Raw genomic sequence first — 27,522 nt, 5'->3', positions numbered from 1 at the left:
ACCGTAATACCTCCATAACCTTGTTATACCATTGGTCGACGTCGTTTTTGGGAACGACACAACTGTGCGCATGGGATTCGAATTTTCTATTGAGTAAGTAGCCGAGTTGAGAATCTTCATCTACTAGACATGGTAACCCCATTATTATTGCTTCTAAACCAACAAGTCCGTACTCCCTGGGATTTTGTGGGATAACGCAGAGGTGACACTGGTGGAGTTTTGTAACAAGCTCGTCGGTGATACAACTTGGGTTGATTGTATAATCTATATAGTCACTATTTGTTTTCTCACGAATATGTGCTTGAAAGCGCTCTGAAATTTGTGGAGGAACACCTAATATATTCCACTTTGGTGGCTGCTTTCCCGAAGATTTCAGAGTTTCTGTAGCTTTGCCAATAGCAGCCGCTATCGTGTTGTATCGCAGCATTGCGTCTTCGGTGTGAACATCGCCATATGACAATACAACGCCTTGATTTATGACACTGGGAAATTTGACTTCTTTGCTGAATGTTTTTCCCATCTTCGGCATGATTAAAAAATGGGATATGCTTTTGTCTGTGATAGCTAGCGCTCTGTATGCATTCTCAAAGTAATCATACATGCGCGGGCCGATAGACACAACTACATCGGCTTCACTGGCCATTCTCAACATTTTCCCCTCCATCTGGCTTCGTTCTGTTGGTGTCAACTGGCAGAAATCAGGATGACAGTGGTTGATTTGAATCAAGTTTGCTTCGGGAAACAGATGCTTACGAATGCTGGCTGCAGCATGGCCGGTTCTTGGAGCGTAACCCACCACGTATTTGATATTCTGTATGTTTTCAAGATGCTCGTAGTAACTTTTGTGGTTGATCAGCCACATTAACTGGGCCGGGTCGTCTTCTTGGTCAGTGTACTCACTTCTCCGCGCCGTAATCAAAGTTACGCCTGCTTCATCTCCGTCTTTTCGTTGCCCTTCTTGGAGTCTTGTATCGAGGGTTGTCGCATACAGTCTCAAAGCCTCGCATTTTTTTATGTGTAATTCTTTCAAGAGAACTCTATGGAAGTACGGCAGACCACATTTGAAAATGTCCCATGAATCAAAGACGAACAACGCTCCTGCAGCATTGCTACCGAGAAGAATTAACTCCGCATTTTGGAATAGCTTTTTCTGAATAACTGCGGCTGCGACAGATGTCAGAGCCTGTAGGCCAACCACGTACTTTACATTTTTCAATTCGCCCAGGGTGGGATAGTAGATTTCGTGATTAAAAAGCATGTGATTCAACTGCCGTTGTGAGATAGGAGGGTCATTTATCGCTGTTGATTTATCTCTTTTGCTTGCGGTTAGCAGGGCTACCCCTGCATCTTTTGCACGCCGCCTTACTTCTCTGTCAACCTCGTAAGCAAGAGTTGTAGAGAAATAACTGGGCTTTTGGTTTGCTAGTGAGGTGTATGTGGCATTGAAATCGTTGATAATTTCTTCATTTAACATCAGGGGGTTGAACCCTTCAGTTCTCCAAGAGGCAAATAAGAATAACGCCTTATCGGTCAAATCTGTACTGTAATCTTCCATCGTATGTTTGCCAAGGAAACGCAACCGTCGTTCACGACTGAAATAAATAAGTATATTAATAAATTAATTAATTTGATTAATTAATAAATTAATTAACCATTCATTGAGTCCGATAATAACTGCGTCTTTGTAGTGTTTCTTATGACATGATCTACATTACGTTTGAAACAACAACAACACAATAGTTATGTTCGTTTAACTTTATTGGTAAACAACAACAACAACAACAACAACAACACTTCCAGTAAACTTAAACAGCAATACAAACAACAACAACCAGATTTCTGGGTCCCCTGTGGTTACCTCATAGACTGGGAGAAAGCTAGGTCTTTGGTTACCTCCACAAATCATTTTGTTTCTGTTCATGGCTTTATTCAAAATTGTCACGAAGACGTGCAGTCTAGGATTTTCTCCGGATGCGGCATTTTGCGGGCTGCAGGTCGCAATAAATTTTCTGTTGATATGCGGTGTGCTCGAAAAGTTATATCTGATTGGTAGATTGTCAATATTCAGAGCAACTTAGGGTATCTATTTGTATTGTTCAACTGTCACGGTACGATTCAGCCAACCAATTTGATAACAGCTTACGACACGCTGCACATCAGCAGTGAATTTTCTCTTGGTTAATTTATCATCTTTACAAAGTCACAATATTCATCAACCAAACAATGACAATACATTTTGTGAAAAACATTTCTCAGTTTGTCAGATAAGTTGGAGACCAAAGAATATGCAGGAATGGAAAATCTGTGACCTTCTTGTGTCATTTCTCCAGCTGCCAGCTTCTAAAATGAAAAGCCGGCCTGAATACGGTGTGGTTACATGTCAAAATGGTTATTGAACTGAAGTCAATCAAAATATATGTTTCTGTGATAATAAAGCATGAATTCACAACTGTTCAGTTTTATCCAAGATCCTGTGAAAATTTTGAGAAATTGATGTGTGGAATGCTGCAGTCTGGTGCAATCTGAGAAGTGTTTTCAATTTGTTTTTACTAGTAAAACTGTTAGAATACCTAAAGGGTAGAGCACAAGAGGGGTGTACCCCTCTCGCATGGACAATTTTGAGAAATTGATGTGTGCAATGGTGCAATCCGAGAGGTGTTTTAATTTATTTTGCACAAAAAATTGAGTAGCCCCCTTCTTCCTGTCCACATTTTGAGCAACCCCCTTGAAATTTTCAATATTTTGAGTGACCCCCCCCCCTCTTTCACATTCCTCCGACTTCCCAGGCCGTAAATAATGACGGCTCTCTTATTTTATAGCTCTGCCATGAAGCCGATACACCACTCGAGTAAAATCGTTCGTATGTTATAATCTTCCAATCTAATTTTCCATGCGAGATTCCAAATCACCGCGTTAACCTGTCTAAATATTGTTTTTCGTCTCGGGCAATGTCCTTTTAAATAGTGTCTATCGTTTTGATATTGATTTGTTACCAGTCTTAGTGCTTTTAAAACACTAGTGTCATCTGTTTTATTATCTCTTGCTGATAGTCATTTTACTACCGAGAGTTTTTGATGTTTGTCAGTCTCTGTGTTACTTGTTTAGTGCCTTGTTTTAAATTAGTTTCTGCATGTTGTAATTTGTCTTTTTCATGTTTTAATTTTTCTCTGTTTGCATCCAGTTATTGGGCTATGCCTGTTGGATGTCAGAATGAATAAATAAATAAATAAATAAAAACAAAAGATTTTAAGAGGTCGCCGCTTGTGTTCTGATTATAAGTAAAATGGTGAAGTGTTTACTCGTTTAGGTGGATAAGAGATTTGCATTTTTTCTCCTCGTAACGGACATTCTACATTCTACAATATTGCCCATAATTTGTAAAAGCTGTGTACCCCGCAGCCCGCAAAATACCCACTTTGGATTGTGTCTGTTTGTTTGATTGGTTCCGGGGAGTTAGTCTGTTTCCAAAGGACAGTTCACTGTTAATGTTTATTTGTTGTATTTAATTCTGGGTATTTGAATGTTGGCATGCCCAAAGGGATTGTTCAGTAAAAGCACAACATCCTGTGACTGAAATACTTCATTTTATTTTCTACATCGCCAATCTCTAAAGCACAGAAACTGAAAAAATACGGGTCGACACTGAGGCTATCACGTAATGCCTGTAGTTTTGGCATTGTGTCAAAAAAATACAAAGCGAAAGATACCAGTGTGTCCTTTGATTTATGGCTTATGATGTTGGCCGCAATTTCTCATAGATTACAACAACACCTCATGTTTGGTCAAAATAAGAAAATATGTTCGAATTTGCACCTTGATAAACTCATTGACAAAGTATTTTCCATTTGCATGTGCGTTTGTTCGTGGTGTTTAACTTTTCACCTGTGACATTATCAACAAAGCAGTGTGATTTATTACTCACGTGAACATCGTACTATAGTCATACAATGGCACGCTAGAATTCTTTCACTTCCCCATACCTCTACTAGAATAGTGGCATTTTAATCTGATCGGCTATAGATCGACAGGGTAACGGTGTTAATGCTTTGGTAAGCAACAACACATCATTCACAGTGCCTCACTGTTTAGGAATGGCAATGTGGCACCAAAGTGAAAGACGACGGTATACTAGTATCGGACATTAGGGAAACGGCGAGATGGGTGACATAAAACGCCCTCGGGACAATCATTCAGGCTTTCAGGATTTCATGTTTGCTGGGGCTGACCTGCGACTCGCAGGGGCAGATCTGTTTTGCTTCCATCGAAGTTAAATATTTCCCCTCGAGATACAATAGAAAACAGCGGCTACATTCAGTTTCCAATGTCGGTAAAATTCGGGTGATATGCTTTATTGGTTACTCGTGTTTGTGCTTAATCCCGGATTGTTGTTCTTGGCGTGGAGCTAGCTCCATATCCTTGGTTAGCGAATCATTGCCGTTGAGGAAGTACGTGTAGGCAAGTTTTCATTTCTATGTCATACCTTAAATCTCATAGGGAAGTTGTTGATGAATATTACCGTTCCCTACAATACAGGATGTACCTAATCCCAAATTCTCAGTCCAGATATGTTTAAAGATTATTCAAATTTGCGCATATTGAATGAACAAAACAAGACGTCACTAACTCTTAGCTCTTTAAATGCAACAAACAACAAAACAACCAGCGGCGTTTTGGCGCTTAGATACGAGCCTTGGCGACGATATAAAACGTCGAAATGAGAAGAGGCTAAAATGCTTGTCGAAAAGAAGAAAGAATACTCACTGGCACTGCTCAGGATATAGTTCAAGATCGTCGTAGGCCCGCGGGAGATTGCGTGTTTGAGAGCACTCAGCAAATTCTTCGTTCTTGAAATTCGTGGTGTCTGTGTGCGCCGGTGAGCAACTATGATGTCGGACGGATATTACGTTTAGTTGGGCGACATCCGTCACCAGTTCGGGTTAAGTGGGTGGTCACGTGACAGCTGCAGCTTAGGAATTGATTACCGGTACCTATAGTACGGTCATTCGATGTTTGATTACAAGACGAGTCGGGATTCTCTTCAGAATCAGTACAAGACACTGACAAGAGCAATGAAATACTTGAACTTGAGCTTAAATATAGAGCATGATCGAGTGTACTTAATTTCCGGTTTCTTTATATCATATATCTTGCAAAACTGATGACCTGTGAATTTGAATTATGTTCAAAACAAAATGAAACAACACAAAAACAACAGCAACACTATCTGGTAACCCAGAGACAACATTCCTTCGGTTCAAGTCTATGTGCACCAAAACTACTCAACCGTATAAGAATGCACATTATTGTGTGGGCTCATTTTTGAAACTCTTATAGTAAACAAACCTGGCATCGTCTTATTTTTGTAAGATTCGAAAATGCCATTTTACTCACTGGAGTTAACATAAGGATGACAAATGCTGGTAAATTTATTGAAATTTGTTACCATAGTACCAATATTTTACCCCAAATTTTTATACTTTATTTGAAAGAGAATGACTTGAAGAAAGTGAGACCAAAAGTTTGCAAGTCTTTCGATTTCGAGGCGCATACATGCAAATTACATGTTGAGTGGTGTACGTATTATTATTGTAGACGACACTATATGAGAAAAACTTTTGCGGTGTGACAATGTTCACAAAATTTCTCTTTGTTACTCAAACTTGCACAAATATGCTTCCATGGCTGACAAATGCCGATAATGGTATCCAGAAAAACTAGTTTTGTTGGTCAGTCACGGCTCAATAATAAAGCGAAACTTGGGAATGAAAGAGAAATAATGGCGTGCCCTTAGACTGGCAGTCTAGGATCGAGACGTCTGTTGGGCCTTTTGCTTTCCCATCTTTCCCTCTAGTCGCTTGCGTCACTTTCAAAGTTAATCAGTCTCCACAAAAAAGGGACCGTGATCAGTCAAAATTGCCCTCTCATGCTGAGGGACGGTGTCCAATGTGACTTGAATGCTGTTCATTAATATTCATTAGCTCTGCCCTGAACTGAATGAATTTCAGAGGGACGGTGACGTCATCGTCTCTGCTGGAGCCCTTTGCATTTAAACTAAAAAGGCCAAACAGACGTCGACAAATTAGACTATCAGGCTGGCAACCGACAAAAGCTTTGCAACAGTGTCGTAGCCGAGCTTTTGGCACACTTCCAGCGCGTTCTGTACGTGCACGGGCTGCCAGTGCAGTGGAGGCTGTTGTATTCAATGTTCACAATGTCTACACACATATCACACACTATATAGTGTATTTGCTCCCATCACTGACAACGATAAAAATATGCAAAATAATTACTACATTGAAAATCAAAGCAGACTCTCTGACTTTTGATGAAACTGACACATGGCCTAACAATTGGCAACGATATAGCATGCAACAGGTGTTTTTTTGCAGTGGACAGTTGCATTGATGAAATGGCCGGCCATCACACGACATCGCGACAAGTCGCCTCATTTACTGATAATAAATAGGGAACTGTGTGGGAGGCAAATTTTTTCTTCCCCATGGTTTTCATGACAATTTGTTTTCACATGAGACTTTGATTGATCTCACTGTTATTTATAGACTTCGCATGGACTGTTCAAATATTCATCTTTGTTCTTCACATAGGGATTCGTGTTGATATATATATTCACCACCTAAGCATTGACTGTACGATGATTCACCCTGCCCTTGCATACTGGCGTGCCACAATACCGATCTTAAACGTTTGTCTTTCGCTGTCCTGGATTACGGCAAGAGGTTTCGAGAAGACCACCTACTTACTGCTTATATTTCAGTTATCACTTCATACACCATTTAGCGGATTTTTCATCTCAAATATATACCATTACGACTTCGGCAACTTACAGTTATTATGAATTATAAAGCAGACTCATATTTTAAACAATTGAACTTGAAAGAGGGTCACATTTTATGCAAACTTGTCTTTGGGGGATGGTCATACTGTACATTAGCTCATTATGAGGTGACCATGCACCATTTTGAAAATTCTGAAAATGAATTACGAAGGCAGTTTGTGAGAATTTCAAAATGGTAGACACAAAACTCGTCAATTATTTCAAACGACACGTCCTTTTGTGTGAACATATTTTATTGCACATATTAAATGTACATCCACTGACAGTATAATATATACAATATATTATTTTAAGAATTTCATTCTTGATTTGAAATATTTCACCTGCAGATTTACTAGCTCAATCAATAAAGTGGTGAAAAATGGCTTTTCTAGACTAAGTGAGCAAAAAAAAGGCACAGATGTAAAAATCAGCCTTAGTGAACTTCCCCTTTAACTTTGTTGTGTAACAAAACTCAATACTGGTGTGTTCTTTCTACTTCTAAAGCCAACTAAAAAAAAATTGTTGTATAATTCACCTTATATGTGAAATGTGGTCTGTTGAAAGTTTCCCAATTTTCTCTTCACACACAATTACTTTTGCGTATTGATCATCAGTATTCTTTACATTGAAATTATGACATTTGCGAAATCACAGTGACAGACCCTACCTATGACAGTTGTTGTGAGAATCTGATACCTGAGCTGTTACCATGAAATTTCATGAAAGTCGATATGGACTTAATCACAGTCCCTCTATCCACTGTGACTTAATGAACTTCTTGCTTTGTCTTCTAAATGACACATACAACACAGAGAAATACATGACAAAGAACACATAATTAAAGGGGCTGCATGTCCTGAGTATCATTGTTACGATTGCTCCAATGTTCTGTACAAACTCTTTCACTATCATTTATCCCAAGGAGTACCTATTTAGTCACTGATTACAAAGTTGTACCTAAAGTTGGGAGAGGAAAGAAAAACAACTGGCTGATTACACTGATACAGTGTAACTCTATACCCTATGAAATTCACCGCCCTGGTTGATTTGGGCCACACGCTGGGATTTACACCAGGATTACGACACTTTCAAATTTCACGGATGTTTATAAAATGAATAAGCAGTCGGTATATTACAGTGAAAAAGGAGTCAGCGTGGACTCTCTGTTGTGCCGAGCAACAAAGTAAATGCAGCTACAGACGTTTTGTCAGACAGAACACCCAAACTAAACGTCATCAAAGCGCACACCGCCTATTCAATCAATGGGCGAATCAAACAAAAGATTCTTCTTATTGTTATAAAAAGTTCCTCATGATGAGTTGAGAATAAAACCAAAAATAAGGTAAATTCTGTACAGAAAGAGCTTGAACGGCATGGTATAATGTTTCCTGCGTCTGCATCTACACAAACTTCCTTAGTCAATCAAGGCGGTAGCTTCAGACTGGGAGAGCATCAACCAATAAACACTGCGGCAAGCAGCTCAATATAGAATGTTCCTAGTATTATACACTTTATCCATATCATTCGATGCCCCCTTCATCACCCTATGTCTATTATAAACATCCAGATGAAATTCCAACGATAGAGAGCACACCGTCGTCGACTGTGTTACGGACTCCTTCCCCCCACATACTAGCCACTATCCTATTATGTTTTCACAGACACTATCCGTGTTTAGTGTCAGTTGTTTTCCCAAAGATGGAAAACCCTCGCTTCAGTTTCTGAGTTGGACAAAATTATTGATAATATTGAAAGTTAACTTTTTCAGTTTTTTTGTTGTTCAAGACATAGATATATTTGTCTATACATCCATGATGAAATCAACATGTTCAAAAAACAGTAAGTCCCGGTAACGCCGGCACGCTTTCTAATAAAAAATATTTTGTGGCATTTGCTACATTGTCTGTGTGTTTTGTCAATAAAAAACATCAGTGGCTGTGTTTTTTTGTTGTGACGCACAACAGAGTCCACGCTGACTCCACGCTGACTCCGTTTTTGCTGTAACTCTATCAAGATTTCACTGATCACCTACAGAGTAGCTTTTCTACTGTCTTCTTAGAGTTGAATACACAGTCATTGACACTCACACCCCTGTAAGATGCTCCTGTGATCATCAGTGGCAACCGCTCCGCTGTTAGGTAATCGTCTATTTCATCTACAGGGTAGGGAACATAGATATAGACAACTAGTTATTCGATGTTGAGAATGCATGTACATGAAGTGAAGGAGTTTAGCATGGACTTTGATCATCTCTTTGTAATACCTAATGGCGAAAGTGCAGTCATCAGGATTTCTTGCAGATTTAACTCGTCATGGCCAAGATCTGTTTACCACATGTGAGGTAAGCATGCAACAGATATGGATTTCTGCCATTGCGCATGTTGTTAGCTGTGACTTGTAAGTTGTCACTTTTTGAAAAGGAGCACACAATACAACTTCAACTACATTTTGATCATCTTTATCTGTCAAATAAAGAGGAACTATGGGTGAAAAATATATCTTTAGATGAAGTTACTAATTTATGGTAAATTGTAGACAATCACTTTGCTATTCTTTGAATGCTTGCTCGAATTTGTCCAATTTTAGAAAAGCACAGGTGCAAGAAAAATATCGTTGCTAGCAATTATATTTCTCTTCGTTTGTATGTTGGAATAAAACATTAAGAAGTAATGTGAGCTAAGCAGTGTGCATGCATTATGTATATGTCAAAACACTTGGCAGGGGGGTTGGGGGATGGGTAGGGGACACCATAACACTTCTGCTTACCAACAACCTGGGAATGGCCCACTCTGTACTGTGTGATGCAGTCCTTTTGGATTGTGACCAAAGACTTCAAAGGTGTGGCTGTAATGCCGATGTGATCTTTCAGTGTTTCCAGGGCAGTGTTCAGCAGAAACTCTGGACTCACTCCATCAGCTTCTCCAAAAAGGTCATTGAACCAGTGACCTCCCATCATGCACTACAAGAAAATGATTACATGTACAAGGAGCATGTGAGTTAGAAATGTAGCACGAATTCTGACACTTGTCAGAATTTTAATTTGTTGACTCAAGAGGGCGCTGTTCATGACACCTTTCCCAGACAATGCATACTTGTGACATTATCAAAGGCAGCTTTGCCTCGATTCTGTTGGTATCTTTAACCATATGCTGTTTTTTTACAAAATCTTATCTTAAATGTACACTAGAAGTACTGTTAAAGAATATCGGTAGAGAATTACACGTTGCTTGCTTCAAAATATAGTACACTCAAGCACATTCTCAGTGGGTAGAGGGATTGCGGCTGAAGCATCTAGTTCATTGAATAGTCAATGTATGCTCACAACAGGCAATTTCCACCTCCCTGACTATTGAGCAGTGGGCTGGCATCAGGTTTTGAACACCTAACTGACTTGAAGTGCTAGCGTAGTGCCAGCACCTCACTCATACTGGTCTGACAATTTGTCACACTTAATAACCTGAACACTTTGACAAGAAGTATCAGAGTAGGAAAGCCACATGATTTAAGGTTCCAAGACAAGAAATTGACCATTTTTAAACTAACAATTCTCTAGTGTTTAATAAGCTCAGAACCCCCGTAAATTGTATATTTTCGGAAAGCCTAGATATAGGGGAACATTTTGGTTACCATAGTGTCACCATTGTTTACATAACTATCACGTGACAGGTAATTTGCATAACCTTTCAAAAATCGGTTTTCCCTATGTTTTGTTTCAATGCTTTGAGATATGTGGCTGAAATTCATGTGAGTGCAAGCTATCCTACAGGTCTTCAAAAGTGTGTCTCAGAATTTTTTAAACCTTCTTAAACAGTTTTTATGCCAGAAAAACTTCCAGAGCAGTGAATTTTACCATAGTTGATTTCTTTAAAATTGTGCTCCAAAAAAACTAAACAAGATATAAAAAATCTGAGACACACTTTGAAAGAGCATTGTGACAGCTTGCATTCCAGAAAGTTTGAGTCAGATATTTTGAAGTATTGAGACAAAACATAGGGAAACCGACTTTTGAAAGGTCAGGGCTCGACGTAAGGTCAAATCATCCACTAGCCCGAAGGACTAGTAGCAGTTCATTTTTAGTAGTCCTAAATGAAATCTACTAGTCCTGCTCAAGCAAAGCCAAATGTTGCTCTCATGTGTAAAGAGGTGTACGGTTATATGACCATTCTCAATTTTTTGTCGCAAAGGTTTTTAAACCCAATAACTAACTTTCATGCGAGACTAGCACATTTGCTTACTGCAAAATGTTAAACTTTGAATCATATAAAAACCACAAAAACAACCTGAATGAAATGTCCTATGTAGGAGGAGAGGTCATGAAAATAGCCTATTGCTATCAAGAATAAAATCAGACAAAGGAATGAATTTGTTGGGAAATTCTTCATAGCTCAGGTAGTGCACCACTAATTTGCAAAGAACATGTTTGTTCATGGTGAGGACAGATTTGTTTCTCCTGAACTGAAATTCGTACAGCCATTTACAAATGTTCTTGTGGAGTGCCTTCATAGTTTTGACATATATCACATTTTAAAATTGACCAGCTTGTGGGGAGGACCTCTCATTTGTAATAATGGTTTGTGAAAAATTTTGTTTTTAATAGTAAAAATGTTGCATTTTACCATTTCATGTGCTTGTGTCTTTTATGAGTTTTTGCCAGTTACTGGTAACAAAATGTGATTAGCACAAAAATAACCAATGACTCCCAGAAGTGATTGGATACAACAGTCTGATACACCCATTTCATACGTTGTTTTTTCACTACTGTTTTAAGGTTCACTTCACTATTATTGCCCCAATAATTTACACTTTTCCACTAAAATGGCAAAACAATAAGTTGCTAGCACCAAGTTATTATCTGTGAGGAATTCCCTCACCTGTACAAGCAGTAGCAACTTGCTATAGCACTGTTTTGGCAAGCTAGATGGCTCTTTCAAGATCAGCTTCAATCAAGCTAGGGGGTCTTGACTATATATGGAGGTCAGCATGTGCAGGCACTATAAAGCAGGGTCAAGCTGGCTATGAACTGTCGGAGGTGTTGTTTGGGAATGCCCCTGAAGAAATCTTGAGAAAAATCTTCTTTGAAAGGCAAGGATACAGTGTTTGAACGAAATTTTGGGGTTGCTCATGTTTTTAGGCAAAGTGATGAGCTTCAAGCAAACCAAAATACACGACGTGCAGACCGTTTGATGCTCAGCGTTGAGCCATGTTTCCCGGGGCCATGTTACTGGCATGTACAGTACAATTTGATTCTCCGTAGCAGGTAAACTGTTTCATTTTAAGTTGGTGATCAATAAAGTTTGCTTCACTGTTTCACTGTCCAATTTGTTTGGGTAAAAGTTAGTTTATTTTTATATAAAATGATCGAGGCTTGGTTCATTCTTTTCGTATGAGTGGCCCGGCGTCCCATTAGTTTTGTAGCGATAAACTTTCCTGGACAACTACGGAACTTGAAAATTGCACTAGTCCGCAGGACTACCTCCGAAGACATTTTTACTAGTCCTCTTGAAAATTTACAAGCCTCGGGCTAGTGGGCTATCGCTTATGTCGAGCCCTGAAGGTTATGCAAATTATCTTGTCACGTGATAGCTATGATAACAATGGTGACACTGTGGTTACCAAAATGTTCCCATATATGTAGGCTTTCAGAAAATGTATACTTTACAGGGGTTCTGAGTTTATTAACCGTTAGAGAATTGTTAGATTAAAAAGGTCACATTTCTTGTCTTAGAACCTTAATGTAATTCATTTGATATCATAGTGACTCTTAGTCGCCATGATGTAAAATCCTTTGCAAAACTATGCTAGCACCTGGTGCTTCCATAGATTGCAATCTTCATGTGTGCTCTATCAATGGGATAATACTCACAGTGATTCTGGTAGTCCCAGGTCCTGGTCTGTCATGCTGTGGAAATGTACAGGAATCATATACAACACCCAGCAACTTTGACCTTTCCCAGGACGGTACTAGGTATCCAAAACCCTGTCCACAAAGAGAAAAGAAACTGTGATCACAAAGTTTTCGACATTTTATCTCATGTTTACATGTCAATGACAACAATGCTGGAGTTCTGCATTGTTTTTAATCACAGGCCAAAGTCAATCTTATGCAAATTGTTTGGATACACTGGTGAATGACTTAATGATAATGGTTATGTTTCCCTTTCACTTTAACATTGTCAGAATTGACATTTACAGAGGTGACAAAAAATTTTCTATCAGTCTATTGTTGTTATAAAGACCCTATCAAATTACAAAATATAAGGTAAGTACAGGAGATGTGTTTTGTTTCATAATGGAGGGATTTTGTCTACTCTTGGACATGTCTCTATTTATGATATCACACTATTACACTGGTTGATTTTTTTTCCCAAGCAAAGAGGTAAAATTTCAATGGTTTTTACCTCTCTAATATGGACATCTTGCTATTATGGGCATTTTGAAATGCTAAATGGGTACACTTGGCAGAAAGATTTCAGTGTTACTGCTAAAAAATAGCGACAAAGTATCAAACTAAAGAACACATGTGTAATATTAACTGATAGATATAATCAAGAATTCTTTACCTCTTCTGGTAGAACAGCACCTTCAAACTCCAAATTTATGACAGCCACCGTCACGCTGTCTATTTTATTTAGAATCTCTGCTAGGGAACTGTGTTCGTCTGGTAAAACAGCAGCTAACACTGAAACAATAGTACAAGTATGGTGATCATTACTATCACTGAATTCAATTGTTTCTTTCTCAATTTTCCCTAGAGACTTAGGTACATTTGTAGTTTGCCTCAAAATGCATGTACCTTGATGGACAACTACACTCAAAACAGCTAACTACACTACATTTCTATTCTCACAAATTAAATTTCTGAGAATTGAGAGACATATCAATTGCATTACTGTATTTATATCAAATCGATGTTGTTCAGAAAGACAGTCCTTCACATGAGGTCACAAGTTCAGAGGTCATTTGGTCAAAGCTAGTCCCAAACTACCCAATGAATTATGACAGAAATAAACATGCATACATGGTGTACATATTTAATTTGTGTTTCCCAGGTCGGTATCCGTGTCAGACAAGCAGTCAATGTCATCATTTTGGCCATCCTTGCATCATTCAGTTTCATAAAGTTGCATTGACAGATTTTTGGACTGGCAAAGTCAAAGGTCATTGCAAAAAGTTTTTCCTTGTTTGCATAAAGTTTCTGATGGTTTAACCGACAACCACTGGAATTACTATATCCATTGGATACACTCATACCACACAACATCTTACGATTTTGATGGCATTTCAAACAGCACTACACACTGCATCTTTTGATGAGCAGGCACTACTTGCATTTAAAATGCACATGTCAATATCTGTACAAATTTATGCTAATGAGATATGTTAATCTGTTCACCCTATTCCCTGTAAACAGGTCACAATCACCATTGATAACAATGGGTTGGACCAAACCATGGTGGTGAAAGGGTTAAGGAAAGAGACAGACAGAGAGAAAGAGAGAGAGAAAGAGAAGGGGGACAGGATGTACACTTCAGTGCAAAAGAATTAACCATGGCTTACCTTTGGCAGGCAAGGTACTGATGACATGATCTGCATCAAAATGTTTGTCTTCAGAGCTGATCTAATGCACGAATGAACAATTTGTATTTAAGGAATGACAGATGTTGTTATGCACATTAATGATGATGGAGGTTAACCACAAAGCAAGTCAATTATAGGTGGCAAAATATCCATTTTCCTGACCACATAGATCTGTGAGCTTTGAAAGTCATGTCCCTTACTCTGCTTTAATGTACGGTGAGTATTTTGTTTGCAAATTTCCACTCTGGGTTTAAAAGCAGCACTGAGAAGATGATGGAGCATCTCGAAACATACAAGAAATTACAGAATCAAAAGTATTGTGGTATGTTATATTTGCAAGCAACAAGGGTTTGACAAAATTAGGGCAATATCTTGCTACACACCAGTATCAAATTTACCAATATTTGCAATTCAACATGGCTGCCAACCCTGTGTTAACTCCATGGGGAAACATAAAACATCATTTTTAGACTTTCGAAAAACAAAGACAGTGAAAATTGTTCTCACACCAAGAGCTTTAAAATGAGCTCCCACAAGTGGTAGATACAGAATTGTAAGAGTTTGAGAGTCCAAGTGTCTGTCGCCAAGGCGCATTCTACCTTAAACTGTATGCACAGCTTTCACAACAATCACACACTATTTTGTAATATGCCAAAATTTATGAATCTGATTTTTTTATTTGCCCCTGAGTATCAAATACTGAATAGCTTAACCTGAGCAAATCTCACAATGATTCATATACCTACCTTAACCATATTGTCTGCTGTAAATTCTATTGATGTACAAGGCGTACACTTGTGAATTTCAACCCCATACTTTGTTTTTAGGGTTTCTGCTAAGGTGTCTGTTAGCCCTTGTAGTCCCTGTTTCAGTGTCCATATTGGCCATCTTTCTTTCCTTGCTCTCTGAACTAAGGCACAGCTGTCTTTGGGCACTGGTCTGAATAATTTATGAATAGATGACTCTGAGAATATGTTTTTATGAAAAATATGATTTGGGGAACACTTAATATGACTTTACACGAAAGAATAATCAAATTTATGGTGAATGACTTTTTACTGCAGAGAAAACATAACCAGATATTATTATGGAGTACTTCTGTGCATTCTTCAGTTCACACCATCGGCCATAGAGGGCGCACTCCGTAAGCTGACTGTAAGTATGAGCATATGGTTTACGAATGATTGATGTACATGTATCATGCACGCTCAGGAATGATGACTTATTCTCTTGCTGAAAGATTCTTTTACCTTTCTTGCTGAATAATTCCCCTTTGACGATTGATCCATGTTGCCTTGCAGGATTGAAGATGACTGGAAAACAGGACTTGGCACTCAACTGCCTGGCATCACCAGCAAACACACCAATGCACAGCGGATCAATGATGTAGTCAGCGAGCTGTGATCAAATGAAAAATATATAAAGACACAGCTGATAGACCTTTGACATTCAGAACTGAGTTACAGAGTTTTAACAATTTGTTAGATTTTCACTTTGTTTACCTCATTTGCATATTTTTGACACTGACACATTCATTTGAAAAATTCACATCTCCACTCCTGGGTGCTGTACGCAAAATACTAAGAAAGTAGGTGCTGTGGTTTTAGAGTTTTTGATGTGGACTGACATACATCTGTACATATTAACATACATAAGTGCAGAAATACAGATGCTGCAGACTTCCATATAAGTTCTCTTTGGTATATGTATATTACCAACTGTAAGCTAAAATTAACCCTAATCTTGCCAATTTCAAGTTGGCTAAAATCAGCAAGGCATACTGTGTCCCTACATGTATGCTGCATTTAAGACAGACTCATACATTCGAAGGCCCTTGAAAACAGATACACTGTAAACATACTTTTTACTGATTAAACCTGCTTTAAAACATCTTACTAAAGTTGGTGAAACTGCTTATACATCGATTTAGCTTGACACAACTTTTTCCCAACTCTGCAGATCAAGGGAAGTGATACTGCCATGCAAGATGAGGGTTAATAATATTAGGTCAGTATTTTAGGACTGGGCTGGAAAAACTCAACAGAAGGAGAGTGTAAGCTTACCTCTTGGCCCAGCCTTTTCCTGATAAAATCATGAACACTTTCATCGTCCAGGATTTTCTCCTTGATGAATGGTTCTTTTAGAATGTTTGAGATGAGAGGCTTTGAGAAAGGTGGCTTTCTTGTCAGCAGTGATTTAAGACTGGAAGGCAGTTGATATAGCTGTTGGTTTGCATAGATGAAACGTTTCTTTGCACCAGGGTGGTCACGAAGTACAGGAACAACGCTGTCTGCAAGGCCAAGATCAGAAATCTAAAATGAAAGATGCAAGAAGTTATAAAAGACCAGTAATCCAGAGACATTAACTGGCAGACAATGGCTCTACAATGATAATTTAATTCTTTCACCACCAATCCCTGTAACAGGTCCTTCCACACAATTGAAAACAATAAGGAAATTCAGTTGAAAAGTCAGGATTTCAAAAGGTTGAAGTTCTTTTCTTGCTTAAAGCTTACTTAAGGTAATATGCACCTCGAAAGTGAAAGACTTAAACTTTTGCTCAAACTTTCCTCAGTGAAACTTTCAACCATTCTTTTACCAAAGCAGGAATAAAAATCAGGGGTCACCATGCAAACTTTGCTAGTAGAGAGACAAATAAATTGTGATTTCTTAATATTTGAAATCCAAAATGGCCGCCATGCCTGTGTTAACTCTATGAGAAAAAATAAAATTTTCGATTTTCGAAAAACTTAGACCATGAAAACTTTCTTTCGCCGAGAGCTTCAAAATGAGCCCCCACAAGTGGTAGGTCAGAAGAAAATTGATAAAATTTGAAGGCCCGAATTTCTGTCCCCGAGGTGCGTTCTACCTTAAGTTAGCATGATTCAATCTTCATAAGCTGTATCTTTTGGCTATTTTTTCAGAACTTTTGTTCTGTGGTTTCCCTACACTTTCTGCATTGAATCCCTACACTGTAATTTAATGCCAAGTATTAGCATATCAACACAACCTATATGAGTATAATCTCCATTGTTATTGTTGAAAATTGTATTCAAGTCCGGACTAGAATTCATTTGTAAACAATAAACAATGATCACTACACACATACAAGCTGTGTTGACAAAAAGAATACTCGAAATTTCAGCATGACAAACGGATTGGGGTCAGACACGGTAGTTGATATACAGAAGCAGAATACTGAAAAACTTGCCACAAGTTACAGCTTATGTCCCTTTCACTTACCAGCTCCAGGCTGTTTCTTCCCACCACCCCAGCCGGTCTCATACTGCGTGGTCCATGTTCAAAGACACCGCCATCTTCATTAACAGTTGTGTTGACCCATCCACCAAGCCGACTGCTGGCCTCAAGAAGAATTATCTTGGATAGAATAAGAAAAGATTTACAAGTCATGTCAGTGGTGCAACTGGCATCATGTGTTACCACACACACTAGAAATTCAATATGTTTTACTCAGTTCATAGAATGGTGCAAAATTACATTTGAGATTGTTGCTGTAATATCGCAATGCAGACATTCAAAAGGAACGATTGAAATAGAATTAAACTATATTCATGACTCCTGAGGAACCTTGCAGTCCTGGGTATACTTGAATCAGTATTTTGTCACTTACGGAGTTCAAAGGCAGGGAATTAATACTTGTACTTCATATGTGTACTTGCAACAAATTTTCTGTTGCTTATGTTCACCAAAGGAAAATGCTATTTGATGATACTACTGAGAAACTGGTAGTACATGTAGTTAGAGAGAATCAGAAAAAGTAAATTAGCTTGTTTTATTGAAACAGCTTATAATGTAGGGAAATCCCTTTGTCATTACCAATGTTAATTTATTTTATCCATTCTTTTTTACAGTGACTTGTAAGCCAAACAGATCTGGTTGTACTACAGTTCTTTTCGTGTCAAGTACAGTATGTTAGGTTTTTCCTCTCTTTACCTGTAAATGTCACTATTATACGTGAACCATAACACACCATTGATGCAATGGAGATGGTATGCATTCATAGTAGCCTAGGCAATCTCAGCATTTCAATATCTGAAAACCAATTAGCCACAAACAGTTGTAACTTGTATTATAGTCAGCATAAGCAAGTCCCCATTACTATTCTCATCTGCTTGCTATGGATACGTCCGATAGCTGTACACCATTGTTACTTTACATCGATTATTTTTTAGAGTCACACTGGGCGGTAAGTTGATGAAAGGCATCGGGTATAAGTTCGCATCAGTGAACATGGTTCAGCTCAGACAGTGATGTAACCCCTAGCTATCGTAAGGTTAACTACAGCACTGCAGCTAGTGCAATCTGATTAAAATCAGATGTGGAGCACGGCAACGTCTTTACTTACGCGGTGTAGAGGCGACAGCAAGAGAATACCACGTAAGTAAAGACGTTGCCGTACTCTACATCTGATTTAATCAATGCAGCCAGACTGAGCTAGTATTGCATCAAGACTGAGGCTTCTGCGCCTTCGTCCCATAACGGACGTTTTTTTATGTCTATGGTCTACACGTAACAAAATAACGTTTTTGACGTACATGGTCAGACGAAGGCCGAAAGACGTTGAGATCTTGACTACACATGGAGCCTGGAGGTAATAGGGTTTAGACGAAAGTCTATTACCTCCATTGTGACATGGTCTACATAACGTGCAGGCCTGTGATTACTCTCTTTACATTACAATTACAGACTGTACCTAAACTCAGCCGTACAGCCCTGTGACTGCTTTGTAAAAAGAGAAATCACAAGGCCTTACACCATGGAGATACCAAGCAGCAGCAGAATTAGCAAAGCTAGCCCCCTGCGTACAGGTATGTGTGTTCCCGGCGTTACACGGCCTCCACCACAGCCCTGCAACGGTCTATGGAGATAACTGGCGAGATTCAAAATGGCGATCTCCATTGGTAAACAACTTGTCGAGTACGTTATGTTTCAGAAAACGAGCGGTTTTGTACGTTTACAAGTTGATCGCATCTTTTCTGGGGTAGGCCCGGTTAGGAGGTAAAGGTAGGCAGGGAAAGGATTTTGCCCTGATAGAGTAGAATTTCGGCCAAAAAGACCGTTTTTTTTTTTTCGTTGCGGTCCGGATCCGGACCACAGAGTCCTCAGTTACAGGGCTGTGGTAGAGGCCGTATAACGCTGGGAACACACACTGTGACATAGCTGCAAAATTGTAGCGCTACGGTGAGGCGGTCAGTGATTTTTGGTTTTGCGACTTCGCTCACCAGTAGCGCTACAAGGCCGATGGCCCTGGGGAGTATATATAAGCGCACCCCACTCGACCAGGCGTGTTGACGTGGAATGCAACATATTTACTTCATTTGGTCGTACGATTTATCACTACTGAAGACTAAACAATATACTGCACTAACTTTGTCGTTTATGGGGTTTGGAATTTGTTCAAACACGACGATCGCGTTCTGAAAACATTGAGCGTGGGGCATCGGTGTTTGTGGGAGCCGCCATTACCGGAAGTTGGTAATCACGGAACGCGATCGTCGTGTTTGAACAAATTCCAAACCCCATAAACGACAAAGTTAGTGCAGAATACTGTTTAGTCTTCAGTAGTGATAAATCGGTATGACCAAATGCAGTAAATATGTTGCATTCCACATCAACACGCCTGGTCGAGTGGGGTGCCGCGCGCTTATATGATACTCATCGGCCTTGTAGCGCTACTGGTGAGCGAAGTCGCAAAAACCAAAAATCCCCGACCGCCTCACCGTAGCGCTACAATTTTGCAGCTAACTGTGACACAGACCTGTACGCAGGGCTAGAGCGGGTCCAGACACTCTCGCACCAAAACCACTTCGCCCCACACAACTTCGTCCCAAAACCATTTCGCACCAAAACCACCTCGTCCCAAGTACTACCTCGTCCAACGCCACTTCGCCCCAAGTACCACCTCGTACTAAAACCACTTCGCTTACCGTATAGTTCCTTCAACTCGTCCTAAAACATCGATGTCACGATGTATCATAACGTTGTTTTTACCTGCAACTTGGCTACCACGAACCATTTATTCTTCCATGAAACCATACGATTTATTAGAAAAAAGAAACTACTAGGCCTAAATGGTACATTTCAGGTGCCGTGCGCGGTATTGCACGATGCGATTCATTTTCTCGAAATGTGTACAATTTCAAGATTTCAGTCCTGGGATGGTAGGAAAGGTGGTTAAAACTTCACTGGCAGTGGTTGGTGATTTTCAGCTTTTAACGGTTACCGATAAATTGGGGAGTTAAGTCGTGTTTTTTTTTTCGGGTCACAATGGTTTTGGGCGACGTGATTTTTGGGACGAAGAGGTTTTGGTACGAGGTTGTTTTGGTGCGAAGTGGTTTTGGTGCGAAATGGTATGGGACGAGATGGTATGGTGCGAAGTGGTTTTGGTGCGAAGTGTCTGGGAACCGCTAGAGCAAAGCGTGGGACAGTCCACGTCCGCACCTTCTGAAAACGGGCTGCTGATGATTTCGCTAGGTAGTATGCAGATGCCAGACCACTTATGCCTCCTCCAAGAACAACGACCGAAGATGCAGCCATGTCAACAGTCGTCTCACATCGTACAGCACAGAAACATGTTTGGAAATCGACGCAGGACGTGTTCCACTACATCACGGACGCCGCCATATTTACAGATTGCATTGATCATGCGCGATGAACCGAGCGAGGTCAAGCAGGGTTCAGTTTTACAACAAGCGAGTGATGTTTGCAGTGCAGTGGGACGACACAGAACAAAGCGATTCACGTCTGTTGGCAAACACAAAGGGATACGCCGTACCATCGGCAGATGTCTTTTCATTTATCGAGTCTGTCATTGGGATTTTCAGTAAGTTGACGTTTTATATATTACACTGAGGTGGGTTAGAGTCGAAAACAGAAAAGGGGAGGGGCTGCATGCACGTACCGTGGCGTTTATATAGCTGCACTTCTCATGCTGGTCTGGTGAGTGACATACTGACATACCATGGTTTCGCATCCATGGGTTTCGACGTATAACTATAGAATAAGACAAATTGTTTCGCGTACTCGTGGAAATATATCCATGTGTTGGTTTGCATGACTCTCGATATATTGATAAGTCCCCCGGTGATTGGTTAGGGCCTTTAAAAATTCGTGACCACATTCAAACTGATCTGACTGGCCCGTTTCGTGTAAAATGCATGTTGATCTAAATTTGTGTCAATCACACTTTAGCTGAAATGGCATATAAATGTAGTATTTATTAGATATTATGGTATTTTAGTCAAACGCGAGTCTACTGGATTTCCTCGCTGTGCTGTGCTTGGCTGTGACTCACATATTCCCAACCGAAGTCCAAAGTCTACTGTGTTCTCGAGTGTGCTGTTCGATTCAGTCGCTTGGTTTCTGAGGCATCAGTGAATGGCCAAACCGCTGTGTTTGTTTCTGCAAGTGAATGTTCCGCGTGTTTTATGAAACAAGGACGTATATTGCCAAATGTCCCTTCGCCAAAACATGGCCCAGATACTTGATATGTGATGAGCTTGCCATATAGCCCTAATCCATTGAGGGAGTCCCGTGCCTAAAGTAATCTGAGTAACGTACACTGACACCCCTCACATGTCGTGTGTTCGGGCTATTGACGGCGGTTTTGTCCTCCCCGAGCAGTAGAGCCTAGAGGTAGTTGACGAGATGCCTCGACACCAAACTTTATAACTTGTAATTTGCGAGTTTACCATTCTCTGAGTCCATAAACCATGATCGGATCCATCTGGCTGCCCGCCAACCTCGTAAACTTGTGTTTAGTTTACGTTTATATAGCTGAAATATCTAGGATAAATGTTGTGTGAAATATGGTTCATATGATATCAGACATATGGTGAGGGTAAGCAAAATTGGAAACGCCATATTGAGTGTATTATCAGCAAATCGTACAATATGTTCATATATTAGTGTAACTGTTGTACATATGGTACCAGACTGCAATAATATGATGCTTTCCCATACACAATTTACATATACCGAAAATATTTGTATAACACATGTATAACCTAGCATTAATATACTAGTACAGTCATCTGTAATCTAAATATGCCCATATACGGTCAAAGGGGCGTTCCTTGGTATTCAAAATGCCCATGTGAGGGCGCTGTTTTTAAAAAGCGGCCACCCGCTTAAAATCTGTGATTGGTTAGATTTCTCTTTCCATGGTAACTGTTGCAAAATTGGAACAAGTGACTGTGGTATGTTCTATGTATTGTATTATAACCTTGTTTTTGTTCGAAACAACTCACCACGTTGCGCGAACAATGCACTTTGTACTCTAAGGTCACTGATGTTTTATCCTCGTCGCCACTTGTAGTATATGTACTATGTATTGTATAGAGAGAACGGAGGCCGTTGTTCACTAGTCTCAAGCATGAGGAGAGTCATACTTTATTCTGCACATGCGCACTACCATAGTACGTCATTACATGAATACATTAGCATATATTACAGTGACAGTATACCTTTAAGTGAGCTTTGATACAACTCACACCATTTTGGTATTCTTTATTGGTATTGCAGTTGGAACATTCTCTGGCATGTCACAGTTGCCTTTTCTGCAAATGCCAATTGTCTGAAATCAAAATTGTATTCACATGAGAAGTTAGATTTTTTTGAAAAGATTGGTGAATACACATTCTTAATATTCCATTCATTTCAAATATTTATCGTTTCAATCTTCAGATCTATGGAACACAGCTGTCTCTCCTGACTGATTCTTATATTCCTGTCACTCCTGTGTCTCACATTTTGTGTCTCTGTCTGTCTTCCTGTCTGTCTTCCTGTCTGTTTTCCTGTCTGTCTGTCACACCACTTGTCTTCACTAGCATATTCCCCATTTCCCATTTAAACCCCTTTGAAGCGTACAGCTCTCGGACTCTGGAACTTTTCCCTAACTTCTCCCTGTTGTTCCGCCTCTAAATTCTTGCCAGGTTTGACGTCGCACAGCAATGGCATGCATGCTCTGCTGTTTTGATCAGAAGACAGAAGACAATGCGGGATCAGCAGCGGCCGAACAGGTTCCTGCAGCAACCAGTCAGAGACAGATATCAGAAAGTAAGAAATTTAAATATTTTTATTTTTTTGGTATCAATCAATTAATCAATCAATCAACTAGTCTTGCTATAATGGCAAGGGTTGTACGGTATGCATGGAATATTGAGTTATTCTGGTAACTTAGTAATAAAAAATGATATGTTTCCATCGCTTCATCAAGTTTAAATTCTTAAAAGGCAGCATTCCAACAAATAACTGGACTGACACATAAGAACCGGAAAGAGACTTTGTAATTGAAGGGAAGGTGTCGTCAGAACTCTGCTCAAAGGTTGCTAGAGACCCCTACGACCGATGTAAAAACTGTATCTTGGGTACGTCGGTGATTGATGAAGGTAAAATGTTTACAATGTATATTGTAAAATTTGAATGCTACAGATACCGTATGTCGACGAGCTGCATCTAGACATCATGCATAAATACATTGTAAACAACAAAGTTGCACGGCCACAGTTCCGACGACGCCCTCCTCCCTTTAACTTGCATGACAGGCTATAAGTATGGAGTATTTGATGCGTTGACACAACATCGTGCACTTCACACATCTTCATCAACACACAACACCCAAAGCATAGGATTTAAGGAAGTATAATGCACCTCGAAAGTGAAAGACTTAAACTTTTCCTCTAACTTTGCTCAAGGGATCTTTCAATCATTCTCTTTCAAATCAAGAATAAAAATAGGGTGTCACCGCGCAAATTTTGGTACTAGAGAAACAAATTACCCAAGATTTACCGATATTAGAAATTCAAAATGGCCGCCATCCCTGTGTTAACTCTATGGAGAAAAATAAAAATTTTCGAATTTCGAAAACTAACCCGCTTAAAAGTTTTCTTTCACCAAGAGCTTTAAAATGAACCCCCACATGTGGTATATCACAAGAGAATTGTAAAAGTTTGAGAGTTCCGAATGTCTGTCCCCGAGGTGCGTTCTACCTTAAAGTCATACAGGCAGTCATCGGTAGTATTTTTATCTTTTATTCATCAGATAAATTAGTACAGGTCAAAGCGGAAAGCGAAAGATTTATGCTGGAGAAAAATTATTATGACGCCATCGCAAAGCTGGAGGAGAGACTCAAGCTGGAGAGAGAAATCCACGGAAAATCCACTCAGCATGAGGATATTGCTGTCACCCTCGGCCACCTCGGGGAAATGTACTTTCGCCTGGAAAACTACGGAAAGGCGCAACTCTTCCTGATCGAATCGCTGGACATGTGGAAGAGGCTGCACCCGGATTACACGGAATACGTGGACGAGCGCCTCGCCTCCATGCTGACGATTCTCGGGAATGTGTGGGAGAAGCAGAAGGACTTTGAGAAAGCTGTGAAATATCACGAGGAGGCGCTGAAGATGAAGAAGGCGATAGAGGCGGGAGTGGCAACAAATGACGGAAGAGCGCCTTACCTTTCAACTCCAGGGCCAGCTGGATCAAGTTCTTAGTTTCTACACACAAGTGCCTATGCTAATTTTTGTTTACATCTTGTACAGAACACTATGGATACAAAATATTGGTCATTTGTAACTTTTAGACTGCCATTAACTGAGAAAATGTTTTCGTCTGATTTTTTTATGTAAGTATGGTTAATGGTAAAATGTACTTTTTGTCAATACTTTTTCTCACACTACAATGATTCTTTACAAAATTTTGTTCAATTTGGCTTGTGCCTCATAGAAATACCAGGTTGGAGGCGGGTTAATATTGTAATTTGGCAACTGTGTTGCATCCCAAGTCACAAACATCTTGCATATATTTGATTTCTGTACGTACGTACGTAATTCCAAGATTTTCAGAGTTGTAAAAATACAGCTTCACAAAACATACTGTAAACACATATAGGCACTTGCAAGAACTATCTGACACTCCAGGTGTAGGGGAATTATCTATCATGGCACGGGAAAATTCCAGTACTCAGGCGTTGTCAAGGGGGTTAGCAAATCAGTGACAGCTGCTGAAAGAGATTGCCTCACCTCCCCCCCTCCCCTCACACACAAACCCTGACCCTTTCCATTTATATCTGAGGGGTATACAATTTTAACGCTCAAAGCAATCCTTATTGTTACTGTGATCCTTCTCAAAGTTTGATTTTATGTGCAAACTTGTTCCGAAAGAGGGTCACCAAATGAAACTAATTTCAAAGACAGGAGCGAGGGGACAATTTTGGAGGGTGTTGACTTAACGGAAGTCTTTCAGTTGCCGCGCCATGATTTGGTGTGCAGGATTTTGAAGCGCCTTGGATAATGCTGCACATAAAACTGATGGGTTTCTATATGCTCAGGGTGCACTGTACCAGGCGGACTTTGACCTTGACATGCAGATTGGATAGCTGTCATTTCTTCAAGAAATTTGCTACTTTTGAAGGGTGAACTTGACACAGTGGGAATATTTAAGAAGTCTATCAAAGACACTTGTTGGAATCTCAGTCCAAAATAAATAATGTATAATTTGTGTCAGTTACTTTACCGCTAGCAACGACATCGTCATCAGATTCATGCTTGCGTCTGATATGATGCCTCAAATTCAGTGATGATGATGTCACCAAGACAGCAGAACAGTTGTCAAGGAAACAAACCAATTGCTTTTAAAATGCTTTTCAATCTGGAAACGTTTACTGCCATAAGTGCAATGAAATCTTTACAATCAGTGCCTTCATTTGTGAATTAATGGATAAAAAAGCAAGTGCAGTGAGCTATCCTTGAACTTTACGTCGAAATTGAATGATTCAGACACATGTTTCTGTGTATGATGAAAAGGGTAGTTTCTCAACTGCTCAAATTCACCAACAATGTTCTTGAACATCATTTAGCTTCCATTAAATCCATTCTTGGCATAAAGTATCTTCTAATGTGATGGATCATTTTGACTGTTTTCATACAATGTCAAATGGAAAAAAATTCAAAATAGATTTCCTGTTCTAAATCTTTACATATTGAAACTTTTTTGATAAATTTTAGGCATATTTTTCCTAGTACTCATCATGTATATAAGTCAATGTATTGGTTATAGGTATAGATATGCGTCTAGTCCTCCAGATATTTTGAGTTTAAAAATTGGTGAGAGACTGATTTTTTTGTGAAAATGTTTCTTTGCAAAGTGAAGCTCCCATCTACACTGTTCTTTGTTCTACCTACAACCAAATAGGTAAATTTATGGCAGTCGTTCACCGTCTATGAATAGGGTTTTCACTTCCTGTTAACAAACCACAATGGAAACACTGTTCCATTGGAACCTTTGACCTCTTGTGAATGACTAATTATGCGCAAATTTACTACTGGTTGAAGCCAGTTCAGAGGTCAGCCTCTGTCAGTACATGCAAAATTATATTATCTTGTTTGTCGAACGGTGTCGGATGTGAGGTGTGAAAATTCTGAACGAGTGCTTTGGACAATCTTTAAAAAATAAAACCCGAAATGCACTATCTTGCAGTTTTACAAATCAACATCATCCGTATGGTTCAAGTTGCTTCATAATACGATGCATTTTTGCCTCTGAAAATGCCATCATTTTCACACCAAAAAATTGGTCCCAGTGCTCCTGGAGTTGTTGCTGTCGTCATGAAGACTCACACAGATTGTGCCTTCACAATGGAGTTGTGCAGTAGTCAGTGTAAGCCCCAGAGGGGGGAACCTCTGAAATGCACAACAAATGTTGGGGATATAGATAGTATTTGCCAGGAAAGTGAGCCCAAAAGGGGAGGGCAATTACCTCACTTTTGGGTCCCATGGCTTTATTTTTTATAGACCTGTGTGGGCTCTATGCAGAGACTGTGTCATAGATGCTATAATGACTGTCCCCATGTTGGAACTTTCTTGACTGCCCCTACCCCAGGGGATTGGACATTCAGGAAATTTCACAAGATTGATTTCCAAATCTTCTACATAGGCCCACAGTGGGGGAGTGTGGGGGGTTGGGTCTGTCAAGGATGTTTACATTGGCTGCTTCATAACCGAAGGATTTTTTTACATTGTGTTTTACTGTATCAATTATTGGTTTGTATGTATTGATATTATGATGTATACTGCTTGAAGTTAGTTT

The 27,522-nt window shown here is 39.6% G+C and overlaps 2 protein-coding genes across 2 annotated transcripts; one reads left to right on the top strand and one right to left on the bottom strand.

The window, feature by feature from the left end:
- Positions 1-153: 153 nt before the first annotated feature.
- Positions 154-21,086, bottom strand: LOC139129317 (uncharacterized). Its single transcript, XM_070694953.1, has 11 exons — positions 20,878-21,086; positions 17,659-17,793; positions 16,480-16,728; positions 15,667-15,814; positions 15,163-15,380; positions 14,396-14,456; positions 13,399-13,517; positions 12,702-12,815; positions 9,553-9,797; positions 292-1,592; positions 154-176 (listed from the first exon to the last, which is right to left on the bottom strand). The coding sequence occupies exons 1-11, from the start codon at positions 20,971-20,973 to the stop codon at positions 154-156; spliced, it is 2,709 nt and encodes a 902-aa protein (XP_070551054.1). The 5' UTR covers positions 20,974-21,086.
- LOC139130072 (nephrocystin-3-like) lies at positions 21,020-26,321 on the top strand. The gene is made up of 3 exons (XM_070695792.1): positions 21,020-21,259; positions 23,370-23,493; positions 24,478-26,321. Exons 2-3 carry the CDS (start codon positions 23,388-23,390, stop codon positions 24,927-24,929), a joined length of 558 nt encoding a protein of 185 aa, XP_070551893.1. The 5' UTR covers positions 21,020-21,259; positions 23,370-23,387; the 3' UTR covers positions 24,930-26,321.
- The last annotated feature ends 1,201 nt before the right edge of the window (positions 26,322-27,522 follow it).

This window comes from Ptychodera flava, chromosome 3, assembly GCF_041260155.1.
Source record: "Ptychodera flava strain L36383 chromosome 3, AS_Pfla_20210202, whole genome shotgun sequence".
NCBI classification, from domain to species: domain Eukaryota; kingdom Metazoa; phylum Hemichordata; class Enteropneusta; family Ptychoderidae; genus Ptychodera; species Ptychodera flava.
The sequence above is the reverse complement of the archived record's forward strand: the minus strand, read 5'-3'. Positions and strand labels throughout refer to the sequence as shown.

Bases quoted from the DNA above. Each gene is read 5' to 3' on its own strand.
- LOC139129317 (XM_070694953.1), bottom strand. From the start codon at position 20,973: ATGGCTGCATCTTCGGTCGTTGTTCTTGGAGGAGGCATAAGTGGTCTG. The intron at 15,381-15,666 runs GTAAAAGAATCT...ACATATTCTCAG, and splicing joins GGAATTATTCAGCAAGAAAG to AGTCATCTATTCATAAATTA. The intron at 177-291 runs GTGAGAAAACAA...ACAAAATCCCAG, and splicing joins GCGCTTTCAAGCACATATTC to GGAGTACGGACTTGTTGGTT.
- LOC139130072 (XM_070695792.1), top strand. From the start codon at position 23,388: ATGGCATGCATGCTCTGCTGTTTTGATCAGAAGACAGAAGACAATGCG. The intron at 23,494-24,477 runs GTAAGAAATTTA...TTTATTCATCAG, and splicing joins TCAGAGACAGATATCAGAAA to ATAAATTAGTACAGGTCAAA.